Genomic DNA, 20,708 nt, shown 5'->3' on the forward strand with positions numbered 1-20,708 from the left:
GGTCGGCGGTGCTTTCAGAAGTTTGTCGCCTCTGTCCCCGTCGTGTAGATCGTCTTCGTTTGTCGGAGCTTGTGGCGTCTTGAGTGGTCTTCGGAGACTGTTGTGAAGCTTCTTGGCTTCGTGCCTTGCTTGTCCTTCACCTCTTCGGTCACCGTGGCCTCGACTACTCTTGTTACTCTCCTTTAGATAGGTTTTCAGGGTAATGCTGCCGTGAAGGTATTTTTTTGGTGCTAACTTGGAAAATGAGGCTTGGCGATTGGATGGACGCTTCTCTGTTGGCAAATTCTGCTGGAGGACAGTCACAGAACTATTAGGAGAGCTTCCATTGTGGCGCGTCAAGTGTGAGGTATCGTCTCGGTTACTCATTTTATACCCTCAGGTAGCTACGGTGGTGCTGGCTTTGGTGACAGTTTAGCCTCCGGTGGTTGCTTTTTGCTGTCTCAATTTGATTCACACCTCTTGTATTCTTGACCCGATGATTTTGCTTCAATCCCTGGTTTTGCTCGTGTCTTCCTGTTAGTGCTGCGGTGAGTTGGAGATAGCTTTTGCAATGTGTTTTTGCCCCTCGATGCGTTGTGTTTTATGTCCTAGAGGAGCTAGTAAGGCTAATGGCGCTCGATGTGGTTTTTTGATTTGTATTATCTCGCTCTGAGCTAGCCGACTTCAAGGGAACTTGGTAGAGGGAGCTCACATCGTTCGCGTAATTTGGTCCGTGAGGTTTCGTTCTGGGAAAGCTCATGGATTTTGATACCCGGTTACTCTCGCATGACGTAAGAGGGGCGTATGTGGTCGAGAAATTTGAGGTATTTGCCGTTGACGGCCCAGTCTCGGACGTCTATTGAAAGGCTTCTAGTGATATTAGACTTTGCATTCGGGCTTCTTCTACTTGCACTCGCTCTTCACCTCCTGCAGCAAATTCAAGAAGAACAATCAAAATCGTCTATCGCTTCTTCTAACTCCTTCAGATTTATTGCTTTGGTTGAGTGGTTGGACCGAATTTCAGATTTAAAATTATGCTTCCATGTTTTTATCTTTTTTGACATAGGACCATGTTTATAAGTTATAATCATTGATTGTAAGCCTAAACCATTTTCATTTTAATGAAATATTTACATTTTTAGCAAAAAAAAAAGAAAAAAAAAAGAAAAGGAAAAATCACATACTAAAAGCAATCCACGTCAAAATGACAACGTTGGCACCTCTTATTTTCTACGTGTACCTTTCTTTAGAGCCAGAACACACTAATTACGACCGCACGTACTTTATCTAATTTGTTCGCGCACTATAATACTAATCTTTACATGTTATTCATACCAAAAGAAAAATAAAAAAGGTCGTTTTCAGATTGGAACTTGGAACTTGATTCGGCCATAATCAATTATATTACTACACGAACTATAGGCCTATAGCAGTATACAATTTTGACTATTGTATAAATGAATAAATTATAACACAAGTCCCACCAAATTAAGCATAATGCATGGTTCACAACTTCTAGTAGTAATAGTAAATGGTTTTTAGTTTTTGCATAACTCATGCCACACACACAAAAGATTAATTTATCATAAAAGCATGATTTATAATTAGATTATATTATGAAATAAAACACAATATACCTTTTAATAAGCTGAGCTACCAAACACATATATATGTATAAAAGAAAAAATAATTCAATCAATTATTCAACTTATCTCTATCCTCAATCAAATATATATACATGAAGAAAAAAAGAGAAACAAATAATATCGAGATGAAGAAGAATCAAAATGAATTATTATTGGTGTGTATGTACTAAAAAGAATTCGCTGGCCCTCTCTTTGTTTTTCCATTTAACCTGACCCACTATGTTTCTTCTTCTTCATCATATATGCAAGTAGCAAATTTTTAAATCCTATCCTCTTTAATATTATTTAATTTATAAAAGAATAGAAAAAACCAAAAATATATATAAATATTAGTATTAGAAAAACTAAGTGCCTTTATATTAATGATTTTTATATAGTATTGTTGACTTAGTTATCTCCTCTGCAGTCTCCATTTCCAAATGTCTTCCCCATTCGTCGTCACATAGAGAGAAGCGACATTAGATAGGCATCGGCTCCTTCTTCTTCTTCTCCTCCTCTCTCACAATAAAATCTCCAATTTCTTGATTCCATTACCCCCAAAATCAGATCTTCGATTAATAATTTTGAATGTGTTGAAATGTCGTTCAATCGGCAACTTCTCTTCACTTCTTACCTTTACTTCTTCTTCGTCGTCTCTCTTATCTTCTTCTCCGGCTTCGCATCCTCTGCAACATTATTACCCAAAGAAGAAGGTATGTCAAATTTCATGAAGTGAATACGGATGTACATAAAATACTTATGTGATTTGTTTTCTCCCTCTCTCTCTCTCTCTCTCTCTCTCACTCTATATCTCTGTGTTTGGATTCTGAAATATCGCAGTCGAAGCATTAATAAGCGTAGCGGAGGCGTTGAATAAGACTGATTGGGATTACACGCTGGATCCATGCAACGAATCCATAACTACAGGCGGATGGAGGGGTCTCAACCAGCCTAAAGGCTTCGAGTACGCCGTTAACTGTAACTGCACCCCCGCCGTTTGCCACGTCACCCACATGTCCGTTCCTTTTTTTCTCTTCTTTCTATTTTTACTTTATTTTTACGTCATAAATATATTTTAGTTTTAGGCAATAGGCATTGAAGCGAGAACCTGAAAAAATTTATTATTCGTATGTGATGAATTTTTTTTTTATAAAAATATTAGACTTTGTTTGAACTTTGAAGGAGTAGGTCTCATTTTCTAAAAGCTATCCCAATGATTTTTATAGTATTATTTATCCCACTTGTTTTTGTTTAATACTATTAGTAGAAAGCTTAGCTTTTGTTGACGCCGTCTCTTTTGACGCATCCGTGAATCAAAATAAAACCTAATTTAATCTTGTTTTTTTTTTTGGTAATGTTAATTTAATCTTTTTACGTATACTGTAAATATTTATGGGATGTTTTTTTTTGTTTTTTAAATAACTTTCGTGCTGATTGAATTTGGGCCGACAATATAATGGGCCTATGATTTGTGCCAACCGTTTTTTAAAATCCTGTTGTTTTCTTTTTTTTTTTTTCTCTCTTAATCGTGTGAAAAACAGAATTCTCAAGGCACAGGACCTAGGGGGATCTCTTCCTACTGATCTTTCGGGACTTCCTTTCTTGCAAGAGCTGTAAGCACAAGTTTTGATCTCTCCTCCTACAACATCTTTCAGCTTATTCTTTCCATATCTTTCATTACCTAACTTAACTGTTTTCACTCTCTCTTCTTTCTCGACAGTGATCTTACTAGAAACAATCTCAACGGTTCCATTCCTGTCGAATGGGGAACCTCATCACTTGTAAACATGTATGTATATGTCTCTCTCTATCATCTTAATTATATATGTATAGGTTGATTGAGTTTGTTTGTTGGATGACGATAATGCAGCTCACTACTTGGAAACCAGATAACTGGTCCAATCCCAAAAGAACTCGCAAACATTTCAACTCTTTTTAGTCTGTGAGTCCACACTTCTTTGATCTCGCTCTTCTTTTATATTTCAAATTACTCTAAATCTTGATTAAATATTATTTTTTAAAAATTTCTGGAAAATTTTGGGGGGGTTTTTAGTGTCTTGGAATACAACCAAATCTCAGGGAAGTTACCGCCAGAGCTCGGAAATCTACCCAACATTCAAAGACTGTAAGAATATTTTTCCAAGTTCTCCCAAACTGTTCCTTTATGAAAAAAGGAAAAAAAACAATGATTGGTATTTGCTGGTGATGAGAATATGTTTACTCTTTGTAGGCTTGTTAGCTCGAACTACTTGACCGGGGAGATACCAAGTACATTCGCCAAACTTACTACTTTGACTGATTTGTAAGTATTCCTGTGTGTTTTACTTGATCCTAATGGAACATATGTTTTGCTGAAGATTTCTGATACATTTATTTATTTTATTCTCTTGGTTGATAGTCGTATTAGTGACAACCGATTCACTGGTACCATACCAGATTTCATCCAGAACTGGAAAGGACTTGAGAAACTGTAAGCGGCCCTTCCCGCTTAAAGAGATTCTTTCAGGTATTGGTTACTCATAAAATACTGAAATGTTTGCTTTGCTTCACCAATCAGGGTTATTCAAGCAAGTGGTTTAGTTGGACCGATTCCTACTGCCATTGGTCCTCTTGGCACCTTAACAGACTTGTAAGTACACAAACTTTTCGTGTTGGAGTTCGTTATTTCAGTAATGTATATTTACTCTTTTCAATATGTGAAATTTTGTAGGAGAATCAGTGACTTGAGCGGACCTGAATCTCCATTTCCACCACTACAAAACATGACATCGATGAAGACATTGTGAGTTTGAGCCTAACACTATACAAACTTGGTATGGGTTTCTTCCCACATTAAGTTAGCTAACTTCCATTTCTGTTCGTTGCAGGATTCTGCGGAACTGCAACCTTACAGGAAACTTACCTCCTTATCTTGGGATCAGAACCTTGAAAAATTTGTTAGTAATCTCTCTGTTCTTCGGAAAGCACGACATCGATTTATCGAAGGAAAAAAATAAACCTGACATTGTGAGACTCATTTTGCAGTGATCTTAGCTTTAACAAACTGAGTGGACCAATCCCCCAGGAATATGCTGCTCTTTCAGATGTAGATTACATGTATGCTCTCCTCTCCTTTCCTCTGTTTCGCTATAAGTTTTCGATGGAGCAATGAAAATTTCGTTTTATGACCTTTCAGATATTTTACAAGTAACATGTTAGACGGGGAAGTACCAGGCTGGATGTTAGACAAAGGGGACACGATGTGAGTTTTTTTTCTGAATATACAACACAATTTATTTGTTGTGAGAACAGGCGATCTAACATTTTCTTTGGTTATTCTTTCTTTTATTGCAGTGATCTTACTTACAATAACTTCTCCAACACCAGAGGATGTCAAGAAAGATCCGTGTAAGAAGAAAATTAACATTTCACCTTCTCATGCCTTCAAATCCGCAATAAAAGCTTACGGTTTCTAGACTCTTTTTTTATTTGCAGGAATATGTTTTCAAGCACAAGCCCTTTGGTCCCTTTAGTGACAAATAACTCGTAAGTGTTGTAACTTTTAAAATCTCTGGATCTATATAACACTCACAAGAATATTTACATAATTTTGGTTTTGCTACAGCTCAAATATTACCTGTCTGAGCAAATATGTCTGTCCCAAAAGTAAGTCTTTGAAGCTATATATACATTACAAAACCATATCGCTTAATACCTATCTGTGCGTATCTGATTTTTTTTTGCTTTTGGTCAAAAACTGCGTATCTGATTTATCTTCGGTGTCTAATCATTTGTTCTCAGCTTTCTACGGCCTTCATATAAACTGTGGTGGTGATGTAATAACAAGCAATGAGACTAAGTATGATGCTGACACATGGGATACACCGGGTTACTTTAAGAGTGACAACGGGTGGGTTTTTAGCAACACCGGAAACTTCTTGGATGATGATCGGTCTAACAATGGAAAAACCAAATGGTCGAATTCATCAGAGCTCAAGATAACAAATTCTAGCATAGACTCTAGGCTTTATACAAATGCGCGTCTCTCAGCCATCTCCCTCACATACTACGCATTGTGTCTTGGAAGAGGAAACTATACAGTTAATCTTCATTTCGCTGAAATTATGTTCAATGAAAAAACCAAGTATAGCAATTTGGGAAGAAGATTCTTTGACATATACGTTCAGGTAATTTGATCAAACTTGTTTCTTGATTGTCAGAAAGATTGTATAGAAGAATCAGTTTGCTGGTTTGACAATGTGCAGGGTAAACTTGTGGCTAAAGATTTCAATATTGTTGATGAGGCAAACGGTGTGGGAAAAGCTGTGGTCAAGAAATTTCCTGTTTCGATTACAAATGGGCAACTGGAAATAAGATTGCAGTGGGCTGGGAAAGGAACTCAAGCTATTCCTGTGAGAGGTGTATATGGTCCTCTCATATCGGCTATATCGGTAGATCCAGCTGGTAAACTATGCTTAACCTCAAACTATCTCCGAGAGGCTTCCCCTTTGTTTGAGTGTTTTTGTCTCATGACTGTATCTCCAATGATCTTGCTCTAGATTTTTCCCCACCAAAGGAGGATCAACCTGGCACCGGAACTTCTGTTGGTACAGTGGTTGGTAGTGTAATCGCTTCGACCGTATTTCTTGTGCTTTTAATCGGCGGTATATTATGGTGGAGAGGCTGCTTAAGACCTAAGAGTCAGATGGAAAAAGGTACTTAAATAGTTTTTTATCATTCCAATTCATTTTGTGTCATGTCTCTCTTCGTTTCTTTCTAAATTCAACTGTGTTTCGTCACCTCAGATTTCAAGAACTTAGATTTCCAGATCAGTTCGTTCTCGTTAAGGCAAATCAAAGTTGCCACGGATAACTTTGATCCTGCAAACAAGATCGGAGAAGGTGGTTTCGGTCCTGTACACAAGGTTAGCATCATATTGTAAAACGGCATTGTTATGAGAGAAAGAAAGATGAATGATATTTGATCTTTAAGGTTTGTCAACTGAATGAATACAGGGAATAATGACTGATGGAACAGTAATCGCGGTTAAGCAGCTATCAGCAAAATCAAAACAAGGGAATCGGGAGTTCTTAAATGAGATTGCTATGATTTCGGCTCTGCAGCATCCACATTTGGTTAAACTATATGGATGTTGTGTCGAAGGTGATCAGCTCTTGCTAGTTTACGAGTACTTGGAAAACAATAGTCTTGCGCGAGCTCTCTTTGGTTAGTCATCCCTTTGAAAACACCTTTTGAGCTTATAAACGTTCTCTCCAATCCAGTTTTTGTTTTCCTCAACAACAATGTTTTTGTTTCTATTAATTTACAGGTCCTCAAGAGACACAGATACAACTAAACTGGCCAACAAGGCAGAAGATTTGTGTCGGGATAGCGAGAGGATTAGCATATCTCCACGAGGAATCAAGACTCAAGATTGTACACAGAGACATCAAAGCTACTAATGTCTTGCTTGACAAGGATCTAAATCCAAAAATCTCGGATTTTGGTCTTGCTAAGCTTGATGAAGAAGAAAACACGCACATCAGCACACGAGTCGCAGGAACATAGTGAGTCAATCAATGACAAACAAGAATTTTCACTTTGTGAGATGTCTTCTAACCAAAACAAACTTCTCTTTTTGGCAGCGGATATATGGCTCCAGAATACGCCATGAGAGGCCATTTGACAGATAAAGCCGACGTCTACAGTTTCGGCATTGTGGCTCTGGAAATAGTTCACGGAAAGAGCAACACGAGCTCAAGATCCAAAGCCGAGACCTTCTACCTTCTTGACTGGGTAAATAATCATTTCACCTCTAAAACCCTGAAACCTAAACCTTGTATCCTAGTTCCTAGATCGTGAATCTGTATCTCATCTTTTCCACAGGTGCACGTTCTAAGGGAGCAAGACAATATTATGGAAGTAGTGGATCCAAGGCTAGGAACAAGTTACAACAAACAAGAAGCAATGACGATGATTCAGATAGGGATGCTCTGCACTAGTCCAGCTCCCGCTGATAGACCTTCGATGTCGACGGTAGTGAGTATGCTCGAAGGCCATTCAACGGTGAATGTAGGGAAGCTGCTTGAAGCTTCGTTCAACAAAGGAAGTGACAAGGACGAAGAGAGCGTGAGAGCGATGAAGAGGCATTACGCCATGATAGGTGAGGAGGAGATAACGAACACGACAACCACCGACGGACCTTTCACTTCGTCTTCTACGTCAACCGCCAACGCAAGCGATCTTTACCCTGTGAAGCTTGATTCTGCTTACTGGAACACCAGAACGTAAGTCATGGATACACCAGAACACTGTTTTTCCCCGAAAAAAAAAAAAAAAGGAAAAATATGGAGTAAGTTGTTATGACGTTTTGTATTATCGCTTTTTGTAAAGTTTCATTTTCATGATTATTAATTTCTTTAAGACATTTAGAAGATTACGTTACATGAAACAGAAAATGAGGCTATTTATATTTATCTTAAGAGGAAGAATCAAAAGGTCCTAAAGACCAATTTAGATGAGATAATAATGCTGAGTCAAGCAAGACAAGTATTGTTGTTCTGTTACCATTTATCTATTTATTTGACGTATGGGTTTGGCTTTTACTTTGTTAAACAAAATCGATACTATGGGTTTTAAAGATTCCATTCAAAATTAAAAATAAACTTCACTAGGCTTATTTCTAGTACGTCGTACTACATACTGTGTCCTATCTAGTACTAGAATTGTAATTGCAAAAATATGGCTCTGTAGATTTAGAACTTTGTTTATTTATAAACTTCATAAACTTAGGTGGTAGTGTATTTATCTAATTGTACAAATCTCAAATTATTGTTAAAAATATTATTAGTTGCACCGATGATGGCATTATTATTGTATTTGATTAATGCCCTTAACACGATTGTCTTAGTCAACCATCTTATTATTTATTTAAAACGTTTTCATGATACATTTAATAAGAATTATTTGGCTTAAGCTAACAAGAACAATTATTTAAATAAGAACGACCGAATAAATTGTTGGTCTGTTAACATCTGTTTCTCTAAGGACAAATGATTTGGCTTGTATTACTTTTAATAGGATCTAATCTAATATATTGTCGTTTACAAAATTTTCTATACAAGACTACAAAGTCTACAATTAAACTAAATTATGAATATGATTCCCTTAAAATACCAATTTTATAGGTCCACAAGTATTTTTTCACGGGGGTAGCACCGGCAACTGAGAAAATCCTTTTAAATAGACAAAACAAAAAGAAAACTCTTCACAGAATATTGATGGTCCGAACAAATCGATTTTTAATTGAGGAAAACAAAATTTTTAAGCATGATCTCTCGAAGTAAATATGGTAGGAAGGAATTAATAAATATCAAAAAACTTGTAACCGATATTATGGCAATTTTAGAAGATGACAAAAAAGAATCTCGAAAGGTGATTTTATATATATGGTAGAAATAAATATCTTGACCATGTAACTGAAAATTACTTGGATTTCAAAATCATAGTTAGTAAATTACGTACGTGTCAATGAATACTTAAATGCAAACAAAGAAATGTTGAGATTTTGTTTCAATAAAGTTCCAAAATCAAAAACTATATATGGCATTATAAGTTCACGAATTTGACTTACAAAAAACAAGGATAAAGATTATTATGATTTTTCCTCTTTTTGATAATAGAGTGACGAATATATATATACATAAAAATATATAGAGGCGTGGGTGTATAAAAACAAGAAGCGTATTTGAATCTATCTCTCTCCTCTCGTCTCATCTCCTCTGTGTTAGAAGAAGAAACTTAAGAATGAGTTCAAGAGATAACGCCATTTCTTATGGCTCTGCGTTAGTTCTATCGCTTCTTCTTCTTCTTCTTCTGCTACACGACCACGAAGCAGAGGGATGCGACATGTTCACAGGGAGATGGGTGAAGGACGCTTCTTACCCTCTCTACGATTCCTCCACGTGTCCGTTCATAAGACGCGAGTTCGCTTGCCAGAGAAATGGACGGCCAGATCTCGATTTCTCCACCTTCAGATGGCAGCCTCTGTCCTGCAAATTAGCTAGGTACACAAATATCATTACATATAGATTTCTTATTTTTACATCTTTTAGATTTATTATTATTTGGTTTCTAGATATTGAATCAAGGTATCGTTTTAGATTATAGTATAAACCAAGGGATATAAATCGACGCACATCCAGTAAATTGCTTACTTTTGATTCTAGATATTATTTTAATTATTATTCGTAGGTGTTTTTATGTGATGAAATGTGACATAATTAACAACTAGCGTTAATTATTGGGTGCACATTTTGTTGATATCAAAAATAAACACAATATCCGTGGTGTGATGTAAAGAAACCTTGATTTGGTTCACATATATTACAGAGACATTTGTGAGTGTTTAGTATAACTTTTTCGTAAAATTAAAGCACTTTTGAGTGAAGCAACCAATGATAAAAGAGAATGCTATTTATATAGTTGTTTTGCCATAATTGAATGGTGTTTTGGAATCTCTTCAAAAATAAAAATAAAAACTGCACGAAGATGAAAACGAAGTCTCTCTTCTTTTGTCACCAAAATACTGTATATACATTATGCCAACTGGTGATTCCGAGGTGAGTGCCACGCGCCGCCAGTGAGAATGTGACACCCACCAAACTCTCTCCTTCATATGAAGACATAAATTCCCCCACACTCGTGGGGACACTAACTCAAACTCTTTACGGTTTTGTCCTTGTCTCTGTTCCGTTAATTACCAATTGATGCCACCGACATAAAACGCCGCCGTTTTTTCTCCTTCTGTTTTGTGTGTTTAGGTTCAACGGAGTGGAGTTTTTGGAGAGAAACAAAGGGAAGAAGATCATGTTTGTTGGTGATTCTCTCAGTCTAAACCAGTGGCAATCTTTGACATGTATGCTTCACTCTTCTGTTCCTAATTCCTCGTACACTTTAACCACACGAGGCAGTATCTCAACCTTCACATTCCAGGTAAATAATACAAAACCAATTTCTACAGTACTTGTTTCAGTTTTAAGTATAACGTCAAGAAAAATCAGGATGACCTAAACCGGTGGAGTGGTGAAACTGCAGGAGTATGGATTGGAATTGAAGCTAGATAGGAATGTGTATTTAGTAGATACAGTGAGGGAGAAGATTGGGAGAGTTCTGAAGCTCGATTCTATCAATGATGGAAAAAATTGGTTAGGAATGGATACATTGATATTTAATACTTGGCATTGGTGGAGCCGGAGAGGTCCTTCACAACCGTATGTTCAATTAACTCTTTAATTAATATGCTTATCTCTTTTACTTAATTACATGCAAATGTTCAAAGTTTGGATCTTGTTTTGTCTAATTTGGCAGATGGGACTGGATACAAGTAGGGAATAACGTAACAAAAGACATGAACCGTGTGGCCGCATTCGAAATTGCGCTTGGGACTTGGGGGAAATGGGTCGATACCGTCCTAGATACTAAGAAAACTAGAGTCTTTTTCCAAGGAATTTCACCGTCTCATTACAAGTAAGTTGTCATGCATTTGATTCAAGACAATCTACATCTGTAACTTTTAAAATCTAAAAACGCTGATCTTGTTTGTTTGTCAGAGGAGCTTCATGGGGTGAACCAGCTGCAAAGAGTTGCGTGGGTCAGAAGGAACCACTTTTGGGGACAAATTATCCAGGAGGGTTGCCAGCAGAAGTGGGAGTTTTGAAGAGAGCACTTGGGAAAATATCCAAACCGGTTACATTGCTAGACATTACGTTGCTTTCGCTGCTCCGCAAAGATGGTCATCCTTCGATTTACGGTCTAGGCGGCCAAAATTCCGGTGACTGCAGCCACTGGTGTCTCTCTGGGGTACCTGATACTTGGAATGAGATTCTTTACAATTATATGGCTGAGTAGAAAACACACAAAATTATTTAAACACACAAGAAACCAAAATTATAGCATTTGTTATTGTGTTTGATTCAATTTGAATCTAAATAAAAGTGTCCGATTTTCTGATTTTTCTCATCATATTTATAGCTTACGTAGAATTCAATAAATCGAATTGTCAAGCAAAAGAAATAATCTTAAACCTTAAACCACTGTAGTGTTAAATGAACACAATGTAAAACTGTATAGATTAAAACTTATATTGCTAATTCATTCAGTAAGGTCGGGATTTTCAGTCGAAGGATACTCTGTGACCAAGGTACATATCCAATTATAAAAGTTTCAATGGACCTGAACGAAAACATATTTCTATCAAATTCGATTTTAGATCACACTTGTAAACCAGACTCTCTTTAACTTGATCCCAAGCAAACATGGAGGTTTTACTCTCTTTTTTCCCAATTTTTTTCCGGTGAAATTCTAAAAAGAATAAATACTTCCTCGGGTACACTAACAAAAGGGTCCTTAGCTCAGTGGTAGAGCATTTGACTGCAGATCAAGAGGTCACCGGTTCGAACCCGGTAGGGCCCTTTGTATGTTTTGTTCATTTTAGAAACATTATCGATAGTTTTGTCCCTCCTCTTCCTGTTTTGGGATTTTGACTGCAGCAACGTAGAGACATGACAAGGAACGTACCTCTATCAGCCAAACGAGGTATTATCAAGCAACGAACCCATTTTGCGTTTGACTATATATCTCACACAGTAGTCCTTTCTTTCCATGGTATATAAATTCAAGCACTTGTGGTAGCAAAAATCTCATTCATGTAAAATATGCTTGCAGTATCTATGAGCTTGTAACAAGTTTTTAACTTTAATCGTCAGAGTTGCAGTAATAAATCATCGATTCTTCGTTACAAGGCATTACAAGACTTTTTAACCTCTTTTCCTTCATCTGTGTAATAAGATTTTCTTAGCAACTATCAAAAAGAAAACATAATGAATCCCCAAAGCAAGGACACAACATACTCAGAAAAGGGTTCTGATGAGGATCTGAGTTGGCTTCCTAGAATCGAAATGGAGTTTCGGGACCATACTTACTACTCCTCATGTTGAAATGATCAAACTTTGAACTATTATTGCTGTACTCTACAGGCTTCACCGCATCCGATGGTGTTGGTTTTGGTTCTGTTTCTGTTGTTTTATCTCTATGGCGACGCCTCGATCGCTCTTTATGGACCTTCGGTTGGGGAACCTCTCCCGAGGCATAGAACTGAGCATAGTCTTGCCGTTTTGATGATGACCTGTGGTGCTTGGATGATGACAAAGTAGGGTCCTTCATTACACTACTTGATCTTAGCTTAGAGGTCTTATGTTCCGGGTAATCATTCGCTTTAGGCAAGTGGGCATGCCGGGATTCAGAGACTGGTGCTGGGGCAGTATGCATTTGGACTCTAGGTGGTTCTTGTTCGTCCTCAGGCATTTTGAGTCTATCTTTTAATGGCCTTAGATTGGGGCTGGTTTTGAATCGGGTTGGAACTAGGTGGCTGGTTATAAACTCAAGAGCGAGTTTGCAGAGATCAATAAGGAGTTGCCCAAATGATGGCCAACCAGGTTCTTCCTTGGTTGCTGTTGTCTCAAGGACAGGTCGGGAGAATTTCTCTTTGCCTGGATGCTCCTCCTCAAAGCTGGTTTCTGTTTCTAGCTGCTGTAATATAAAACAAAAACCTTTATTGTTTGTAGCATATGGTTAAGGAGAAGTGAAAAAGGGCTAAAGAGAAGAATAGAAATCTACCGTCTTTGAGAAGAAAGAATTTCCAAAACCCTGTTGGAGCAAACAAGTAGCATAACCAATGACAACAGCACCAATAACCAAGAGGATATCTGCACAAGAACGAAAAAGAAAAAATCACACATAAGTGCGCAATGATCTTTGGTTAACACTCTATATGCAAATTGATTTATGTAGTTCACGATGGGAAGAGATGTTTATGACTTCTTACCAGTTGGAGAGATTGAGCTATCATCTTGATAGTGACAGTCCTCTTCGCTGAGAGAGATTTGGCGAAGAGCTGCATTTCCTCGGTCAATGACCAGCAACGAGCAGGTAGGCCGAACATATACGATATCAAAATCATTTGAGAACTTTGCATCCTCACTTGGACCATCTCTGTAGCCAGCTATATTTGATTTCCCTCCAGCTATTGTAGTAACACCTGCAAAAAATGTTCCAGGCTCTTAAGAACAGAATTCTTCTCAGTTTGATTTTTCTTTTTCAACCACAAGCAACCAACAATCTCATCCAGTTTAAGTTCTGATATATGCAAAAACTTATGTAGAAAACTTGTTTTATACCTGAATCTCCAATCTTTCGGATAGCGAGATTCAAAGTATCAGCGACATAAACATTCCCTTTGTCATCCATTGTTACTCCTCTCGGATGGTTAAAACGAGCGTCACTAGGTTTTCCATCTGCATGCCCCGTCTTTCCTTGAAACGATCCAGCCACCAATCTTCCCCTGCTGTCTGCCCACAAGCACACAGATTATAAACAAAGTCATAAAAATCTCCAGCACTAAGAGATATGTGAAAATCAAATGTTACATATGAGGCAAAAATACAAAATGTAATGACACAAGCTCAAGAGCATTCGAAAATCATATTAGTAAAACATAATAATTATCAAGTGCAAACACTGAACTGCATAAGGCACAAAGTAAAAAATCAAAGAAATAGAGGTAAAGTAGGAAAAATTTACACTGGGACAAGGGAGGAGTGATCTTCATGATGTTGCTATTAACTTCATCAACAGCATAAAGTTCTCCATCATCGGAAACACGAATCTTGTAAGGAACAACACCAATTTCATTTCCTTCCACAACAGTTTCGACCAAGTAACCATTCTCAAATTCAAGAACATTAGTATCTGCAACCACATGAAGCAGATGGAGAAACTCAAATTTTAAACCAGAGGTTATGAATCCTTGAGTCTGCAGTTTAAATCCCCAGACGGATACCAAATTGAGCCACTTTACCTGATTGAGATATCTTAGAGGATGATCCAGTAGTCCACTTTAGAACCCATGACATGTGCTTAATCAACGAACCTGGATTCAATGTCACAACAATTGACATTAACAACCAACCCAGAAATATAACAGTGAAATCACTAAGAAAGTGAGAACAGCAAGTAGGAGATAGATCAAAGCAACCAAATCCACTGGTAATAATAAAGATATGGCTAAGTTGAAGTATGGTAATTTTACCAGCAGGAGCAGCTTGAGCTTGAAATGGAAAGCTGTGAAGAGTAAAGACGATCCATAAAGTGAAGAGAGTCTTACAAGACCAGGTAGTAAAGCTGTGAGCGAGTAGAATCTGAGATTCCCCCATCTCTCTTTCTTCCAAGTACAAATTTATGTTCGAATCGAACCCTAGAGAGCCGATTCACATATTCCAACACAACCACAAACAACAACAACAACTGATAGAGAATGAAACCAATTTGCAGATGACTTCAGTTTTCATTCAGTAAAAGAGTTTTCCTGAAAGTTGAGGTCATTTAAATAAAAAAAAATAAAAAAAAATGGGAATTTATGAAGTTGTAAATTACCTTATTGGTTAGTGTGGTGGTGGTTACTCGTGTTTTGGGATAATGCTCATTTCTGAACCCATATCTACATCTGGGCCGTATAGAAAGCCCATTAATGAGCCTATTAAGGTTCTTACCGTCGATGCGCCCGTTATTGAGTAGAGAGTGTGCGCTTTTTTACCCCACTACTACAAGTCTTGAAGAAAAGACAAAATTATTAGGAAAAGGAAAAAGAAAAAGAAAAGCTGATCGGATCAGAAGCACTTCTTCGATATGTCCAATCACATCTTATCTTACTCTAGTTTTTTACTCTGTTACAGAATATAAGGTAAATAAATCATATATATGCATATCTCCTTTCCTTATGTGAATACTAGAGTCCTTCATAGCTCTCAATTTTGGTTTTGAAATAGAGAATCCGATTGTCTCTGCTTTTCTTCTTTCCGCTAAACACGGACAATTTAGCACATTTTTTATACTAACTGATAAAAGTTTACTACATTCATAATGCCATATTGAATTGATAACGCATAAACGTAACAAGTAGAATTATGATGTTCTTTACTCAGGGATTCTATTATATACCGACCCACCAATTGCAAGACTTTAGTTTAGTTAATAAGATTGGACTTCGCAATTTGCATCCTTAATAGTTAATTTGCTTTCATCGATAAGACAACTGTACTTGTTCAGGCAATACTGCTATTCAGCTGTCTTTTTTATACAACTTGACAAATAATTTAAGAGGTTTATCAAAAAGAAAAGAAAAAGAATTAGAGAATGAACTTACAAATTCTCGTTTATTTAATTAAACAATCAAACATCAACGCAACTAAATACAAATAAATAGTCCAATAACTAAGAAAGCGTTTTTTTCAGTAGAATGTGGGGGAAATGGTTACACAGATTTTTTTATTGCCACGCGTCGTTCATCGACCAAACTCATACTGAACGGACCGGTCTTCGCGTACGTACGTAACAAAACAGCTTCCAAGTAGTTTCACTTCCTCCCAAACCGTGTGATTTTTATTTGTGTGTTCTGTCTGATTGATTACGCTTTGTAGCATTTTTATTCCTATAATATACCGAAAACACCCTTTCTTCCTTTTCGACGCTTCTGTTGAGTAAAGTAGCAATGTCGGTGTAATTATCTCTTGACCACGAGGGTATTTTAGGTAAACAAAATTCCTTTGAACTTCCCTAGGCTCGCCGTCCTCTCCCTCTGTCATTTATTACTTCTCTTCATCTCCTCCTACGACTCTTTCTCATTCTAAAGCTTTCTCTTTTTCACTTTTTTCCTCTCTCCTTCTTTTTCTCATTCTCGAGCTCCGGGTTTGTCTTGAAACCGTGAAGGAATCTGTATCTTTCTTTTTTGTTTACCCCATCTTATTATTGTCGTCAAAAGACAGTTTAGGAAGCAACACACAGAGAGTGTTTTCTTTAGCGATCAGGTTTGTTAATCAACATTTTTGAACTTCAACCTATTACTTATCATCTTTTTGTTTCTTCTGAATGATTTCGTTTCCATTATTGTTGCGTAGTTGTTTATAATCTTATTTTCAATCAGTGAATATATCATTGTGACTTGTGAAGGCGTACAATCATATAATCATTCATAGTAATAATGCCATGGCTAAACATTCACATCAGCTTGCATATCATTCTGTTTATCGTTTCTCTGTTTCTTATCTTCTTCTTTTTTTAATCTTCCTATGGTAGGTACGAGGTAATGATTTGAAATATTATATGATTGATTTGATGATTTTGATCTGCAGGGTTTAAGCAGAGGTTGGTGTGTCATTTCGCCAGTTGGTTTCTTCAGATTCACTCTACAATGAAGTGAGAACAGCAAAACAGAACATAGAAACATACTGAGAGAGACAGAGGGATAGTAACCTTGGAACTTTTGGAAGGTACATCACAATCTTTTAAAATTTATAGTTCGTTTTGAACAAGTTTCTTTCTAAACTTGTATGAAACTTCGAGTACCGTTTTGGTTAAAACCCTCTCTGGGGTTCACTGGTTGCTAGATGTTCCTTGACTCTATTTTCAGATTTCATGATAACTGACTAATTCTCCTTGGGTTTGAGTGTGTTTAGGGTCTAAACCTTAGTGAAATCGAGAATATAAGACTGTTTGGTGAGTAGCTTGTGACTGTACTAAATGTTAGGTAGCTATGTTAGGCTTTGATGCTGTCTTACTTTTTTCAAATGAGTGGAACCAAATGACCATTCGAGAGAATCATATACATAATATAAACATGTGTTTGTGTGTGGGGGCACTTTTTTTTTCCTTTGGATTCTAGTTTAACTGATTTGGTTGTTTGTAGCAATTATGAATCCTGAATACTCTAACCTCTAATGCTCTTCTCAGTATCCCATAATTGACAACTTATGAGAAGCTTTGGGTATCTCTATGTATTTAAAACTCATTAGTTCTTTTTGTATTCACTTTTGCACTTTTTTCTTGACTGTTCCCTTTCAGAGAAAAGTGAATCAGAAATGAGAACGAGGGGTGTTGAATTATTTGCATGTGTCATGTGTTCTGCAGAAATGAGATAACCCATTTGGGTGTGTATTATATTATATGTTTTTTTCTCACTTTTGTTTGATTCTATAGCAGCACAATTTGACTAAATAGCCCCACACATATATGGCAAAAGATTTTAGAACATTTGATAAGAAAAAAAGTAAAGTAGATCGGTTCTTGAAAAGAAATGGTACTACACACGCAAGTTGTTTATTCTTCTTCCTTGGACATTTCTTAATTGTTTATTCCTTACAAATAAAAAACATTTTCATTTGTATATGAACCACATTGTCCCCACAACTCTGGATGAATCTTTAAGCTGTATCCACTTGATAATCTAGGCATGCATCTCTCTCTATCTCTCCCTCTGCATATATATTTATTGCATACCTCTCTATCTCTCTCTCTCCTTTGTGGCCAAAAGTGTAGTGTGAAATATTAGTGAAACAATCTCTTCAAGCTTCTTCTCTGCTCTTCATCTTTTTCTGGTTGTTGTTAACTAAAGAAGTCTATAAAGTGAAGCTCTATTAATGGTCCTAGATCTGAATTTGCTTTTGCTTTTCTCTTTTTGTTCGATATAGACAATGTTACAAGACTCGTTCAACCCCCTTCTTCACTTTTATTAGTCACCTTACTAAAAAAGCATTTGTGATGAATCTGCAGATGGAGTCTGTGAAACCAATGGATGTTGCTTCAGGAAAAGGAAAACTCAGACGCACATTTGCCAAGGTTATCAACATTAAGAAGCTAACCGGTGTTGTTCCAGAAGACAACAAGGTTGAGAGAGTGAAGAAGAGCCAAGAAAATGTAAAGTTGGATAAAGATTTAGTGAAGAATGCCGCAAATCTGTCTGAGTCCTTTGACAAGCTGGAAGAAGAGTATGAGAAAAGGCTTTCCTTGGAAGCACTTCTCGCAAAGGTCTTTGCTACGATCTCTTCCATAAAATCTGGTTATGCGCAGTTGCAGTATGCTCAGTCTCCGTATGATCCAAATGGGATTCAGAAATCAGACAACTTGGTAGTAGCAGAGTTGAAGACATTGTCAGAGCTGAAACAGAGCTTCTTGAAGAACCAGCTCGATCCAAATCCTGATAGAACTCTTGTTCTTGCAGAGATTCAAGAATTGAGAAGCCTGCTAAAGACTTATGAGATCATGGGGAAGAAGCTTGAGTGTCAGTTAAAGCTTAAAGACTCTGAGATCATATTTCTTAAAGAAAAGTTTGAAGAAGCAGTGAGTCAGAACAAGTTGATGGAGAAGAGACTAAACCAAAGCGGCCAACTTTGCAATCCTCTGGATCATAATCTTCATCTCTCGGCGCTAAATCCGACCCATTTCGTTACTTATCTGCACCACACTGTCAAATCTATCCGAGGATTCGTCAAATTGATGGTGGAGCAGATGAAACTCGCAGATTGGGACATCGACATGGCAGCTGAATCAATACAGCCTGAAGTATTCTATTACAAGCAAGACCACAAGTGTTTCGCTTTCGAGCATTACGTTTGCAAGATAATGTTTGAAGCGTTTCATCTAGCTTACTTCTCAAACGAATCATCGAAGCAGAAGAAGAGCAAAGAAGACAAAGCAACGTTCTTCGAGAGATTCACAGAGCTTAGATCGATGAAACCAAGAGAGTACTTAGCATCACGACCTAAATCAAGATTTGCTAGATTTTGCAGAGGCAAGTATCTGCAGCTCATACATCCCAAAATGGAGGAAGCGTTCTTCGGACATTTGCATCTAAGAAACCAAGTTACCGCAGGTGAGTTCCCGGAGACTAGCTTATACACTGCGTTCGTCGAAATGGCGAAAAGGGTTTGGCTTTTACATTGCCTCGCTTTCTCCTTCGACCCTGAAGCTTCGATCTTTCAAGTACCCAAAGGGTGTAGATTCTCAGAAGTGTACATGAAGAGCGTGGCGGAAGAAGCGTTTCTGTCGTCGGAAACTGAGCCGGGAGTTGCGTTTACGGTGGTTCCCGGGTTTAGAATTGGTAAAACGTCGATACAGTGTGAGGTCTATCTCTCACATTCACGTCAACGCCGTCCGATCAGATAAAATCCCGGCAATGATGTCACAAGGGTATTAGAGTAATTTAGGTGGTGGGGAACCTTTTTTCTTTAGAAGGGGTAGGAAAAAATAAATGAGGAGAACAAAAAATTACTGACCGTTGGATTAAGGGAAGAGGCAAAGTATGTAAATGTGCTTTGTTGAGATTTTTTTATGTTAATGGTTTTTATTTTTTCCTTTGTCAATATTAGAGCAGAGAAGACAGAAGCATCTCTTAGCTGTTTTCCATCGAATTATTATTATTATTACATGATCGTCACTCACTCACTACACCTTCTCTATCATATGTAAATAATTCGTTATAATTTACATAAAAATATTGAATTATCATTGTTGTATTTCAATATAAAATGATATCAATTAGTGAACTAAAAAGGAATGTATCATATGAATAAAGTAAATTATTATTTGTATGAGTGGAATGTAGATATTCTAAAAAGTGATTTTAATCATAGGACTTTTAACCCTTCTTTTTTTGTTTCTCTTCATGAAATTTGACTTTTTGAGACCAATCCCTCTGCTTTATAATATATTTAATGTATTTTGATTTTTGACGACCGACCAAAGTATGTATCAGATCATTTACTCTGATGGGTCCATTAAATTTTGGTAGATCTTTTGGGCCCAATAACAGTCCTATCCATGGATCTTTTATATATATATAAAATTCCAGGATCGGTGGGATTGACTTGGTTTTGTTTTGCCTTTGAGTCTCGAACCAATTGATACATTACGATCAGTCTTTACTTAGAACACTGTTTCGGTACAATATCACTATGGGAATTGATGGGTTCAGGTTCAGCCGTTTAGGTCTTCAGGTATCATTAACAAAATGAGCAGTTAGCTTTTTCGTATTTACGAAGCAGCGACTGTTGCAATATATCGTCAACTGAAATATAGTTCTCGCAAAATTTTGGCGCAAAAGAGAGAGAGAAGAAAATAGATATTGAAACATTAATTTTACAAAGCGATAAAACATTACTTTATCTATGACCGGACAATAAATTATATATGCATTTCTAAAATTTTAGAAGAAAGACAAATGTTTGAAAAAATAAA

At 37.0% G+C, this 20,708-nt stretch overlaps 4 protein-coding genes and 1 non-coding gene across 8 annotated transcripts; 4 read left to right on the forward strand and 1 right to left on the reverse strand.

The window, feature by feature from the left end:
• Positions 1-2,000: 2,000 nt before the first annotated feature.
• Positions 2,001-8,173, forward strand: LOC17891856 (probable leucine-rich repeat receptor-like serine/threonine-protein kinase At3g14840). Of its 2 annotated transcripts, XM_006296827.2 has the most exons (24): positions 2,002-2,317; positions 2,445-2,619; positions 3,146-3,217; positions 3,325-3,393; positions 3,475-3,546; positions 3,658-3,729; positions 3,835-3,906; positions 4,003-4,074; positions 4,162-4,233; positions 4,315-4,386; positions 4,472-4,540; positions 4,629-4,700; positions 4,780-4,845; positions 4,938-4,991; positions 5,079-5,129; positions 5,209-5,249; positions 5,385-5,770; positions 5,849-6,047; positions 6,143-6,298; positions 6,389-6,507; positions 6,599-6,809; positions 6,913-7,150; positions 7,229-7,379; positions 7,470-8,173. In XM_006296827.2, exons 1-24 carry the CDS (start codon positions 2,203-2,205, stop codon positions 7,872-7,874), a joined length of 3,081 nt encoding a protein of 1,026 aa, XP_006296889.1. In that variant the 5' UTR covers positions 2,002-2,202; the 3' UTR covers positions 7,875-8,173. The 2 variants fall into 2 exon arrangements, with proteins under 2 accessions (XP_023641451.1, XP_006296889.1); XM_023785683.1 differs by having other exon boundaries at positions 2,001-2,317; positions 5,209-5,770.
• A 1,093-nt stretch (positions 8,174-9,266) lies between these two features.
• Positions 9,267-11,596, forward strand: LOC17890657 (protein trichome birefringence-like 41). Its single transcript, XM_006297957.2, has 5 exons — positions 9,267-9,649; positions 10,406-10,577; positions 10,680-10,855; positions 10,953-11,111; positions 11,195-11,596. The coding sequence occupies exons 1-5, from the start codon at positions 9,390-9,392 to the stop codon at positions 11,490-11,492; spliced, it is 1,065 nt and encodes a 354-aa protein (XP_006298019.1). The 5' UTR covers positions 9,267-9,389; the 3' UTR covers positions 11,493-11,596.
• A 388-nt stretch (positions 11,597-11,984) lies between these two features.
• On the forward strand, positions 11,985-12,056 carry TRNAC-GCA. The gene has a single exon. It is a non-coding gene; the product is annotated as a tRNA-Cys (tRNA).
• Positions 12,057-12,266: 210 nt separating this feature from the next.
• LOC17892192 lies at positions 12,267-15,008 on the reverse strand. Of its 2 annotated transcripts, none has more exons than XM_023786684.1 (7): positions 14,731-15,008; positions 14,500-14,571; positions 14,223-14,390; positions 13,820-13,990; positions 13,468-13,680; positions 13,260-13,348; positions 12,267-13,169 (listed from the first exon to the last, which is right to left on the reverse strand). In XM_023786684.1, the coding sequence occupies exons 1-7, from the start codon at positions 14,852-14,854 to the stop codon at positions 12,531-12,533; spliced, it is 1,476 nt and encodes a 491-aa protein (XP_023642452.1). In that variant the 5' UTR covers positions 14,855-15,008; the 3' UTR covers positions 12,267-12,530. The 2 variants fall into 2 exon arrangements, with proteins under 2 accessions (XP_023642452.1, XP_006297516.1); XM_006297454.2 differs by having other exon boundaries at positions 12,267-13,172; positions 14,731-15,007.
• Positions 15,009-16,296: 1,288 nt separating this feature from the next.
• LOC17890690 (protein GRAVITROPIC IN THE LIGHT 1) lies at positions 16,297-19,916 on the forward strand. Of its 2 annotated transcripts, XM_006297564.2 has the most exons (3): positions 16,297-16,504; positions 16,829-16,966; positions 18,246-19,916. In XM_006297564.2, the coding sequence occupies exon 3, from the start codon at positions 18,246-18,248 to the stop codon at positions 19,635-19,637; it is 1,392 nt and encodes a 463-aa protein (XP_006297626.1). In that variant the 5' UTR covers positions 16,297-16,504; positions 16,829-16,966; the 3' UTR covers positions 19,638-19,916. The 2 variants fall into 2 exon arrangements, with proteins under 2 accessions (XP_006297626.1, XP_006297627.1); XM_006297565.2 differs by lacking the exons at positions 16,297-16,504; positions 16,829-16,966 and adding an exon at positions 17,743-18,115.
• Positions 19,917-20,708: the final 792 nt, after the last annotated feature.

This window comes from Capsella rubella, unplaced genomic scaffold (assembly GCF_000375325.1).
Source record: "Capsella rubella cultivar Monte Gargano unplaced genomic scaffold, Caprub1_0 scaffold_3, whole genome shotgun sequence".
In the NCBI taxonomy this organism is placed as follows: domain Eukaryota; kingdom Viridiplantae; phylum Streptophyta; class Magnoliopsida; order Brassicales; family Brassicaceae; genus Capsella; species Capsella rubella.

What these genes read in the sequence shown, in the direction of transcription:
- LOC17891856 (XM_023785683.1), top strand. Translation starts at nt 2,203, where the DNA reads ATGTCGTTCAATCGGCAACTTCTCTTCACTTCTTACCTTTACTTCTTC. An exon ending in TGGAAAGGACTTGAGAAACT is followed by an intron (nt 4,075 to 4,161) that starts GTAAGCGGCCCT and finishes TTCACCAATCAG; the next exon opens with GGTTATTCAAGCAAGTGGTT. An exon ending in CTTTCAGATGTAGATTACAT is followed by an intron (nt 4,701 to 4,779) that starts GTATGCTCTCCT and finishes ATGACCTTTCAG; the next exon opens with ATATTTTACAAGTAACATGT.
- LOC17890657 (XM_006297957.2), top strand. Translation starts at nt 9,390, where the DNA reads ATGAGTTCAAGAGATAACGCCATTTCTTATGGCTCTGCGTTAGTTCTA. An exon ending in TCTCAACCTTCACATTCCAG is followed by an intron (nt 10,578 to 10,679) that starts GTAAATAATACA and finishes GTGAAACTGCAG; the next exon opens with GAGTATGGATTGGAATTGAA. An exon ending in ATTTCACCGTCTCATTACAA is followed by an intron (nt 11,112 to 11,194) that starts GTAAGTTGTCAT and finishes TTTGTTTGTCAG; the next exon opens with AGGAGCTTCATGGGGTGAAC.
- LOC17892192 (XM_006297454.2), bottom strand. Translation starts at nt 14,854, where the DNA reads ATGGGGGAATCTCAGATTCTACTCGCTCACAGCTTTACTACCTGGTCT. An exon ending in AGCTCAAGCTGCTCCTGCTG is followed by an intron (nt 14,572 to 14,730) that starts GTAAAATTACCA and finishes CATTGAATCCAG; the next exon opens with GTTCGTTGATTAAGCACATG. An exon ending in TAGCTCAATCTCTCCAACTG is followed by an intron (nt 13,349 to 13,467) that starts GTAAGAAGTCAT and finishes GTTCTTGTGCAG; the next exon opens with ATATCCTCTTGGTTATTGGT.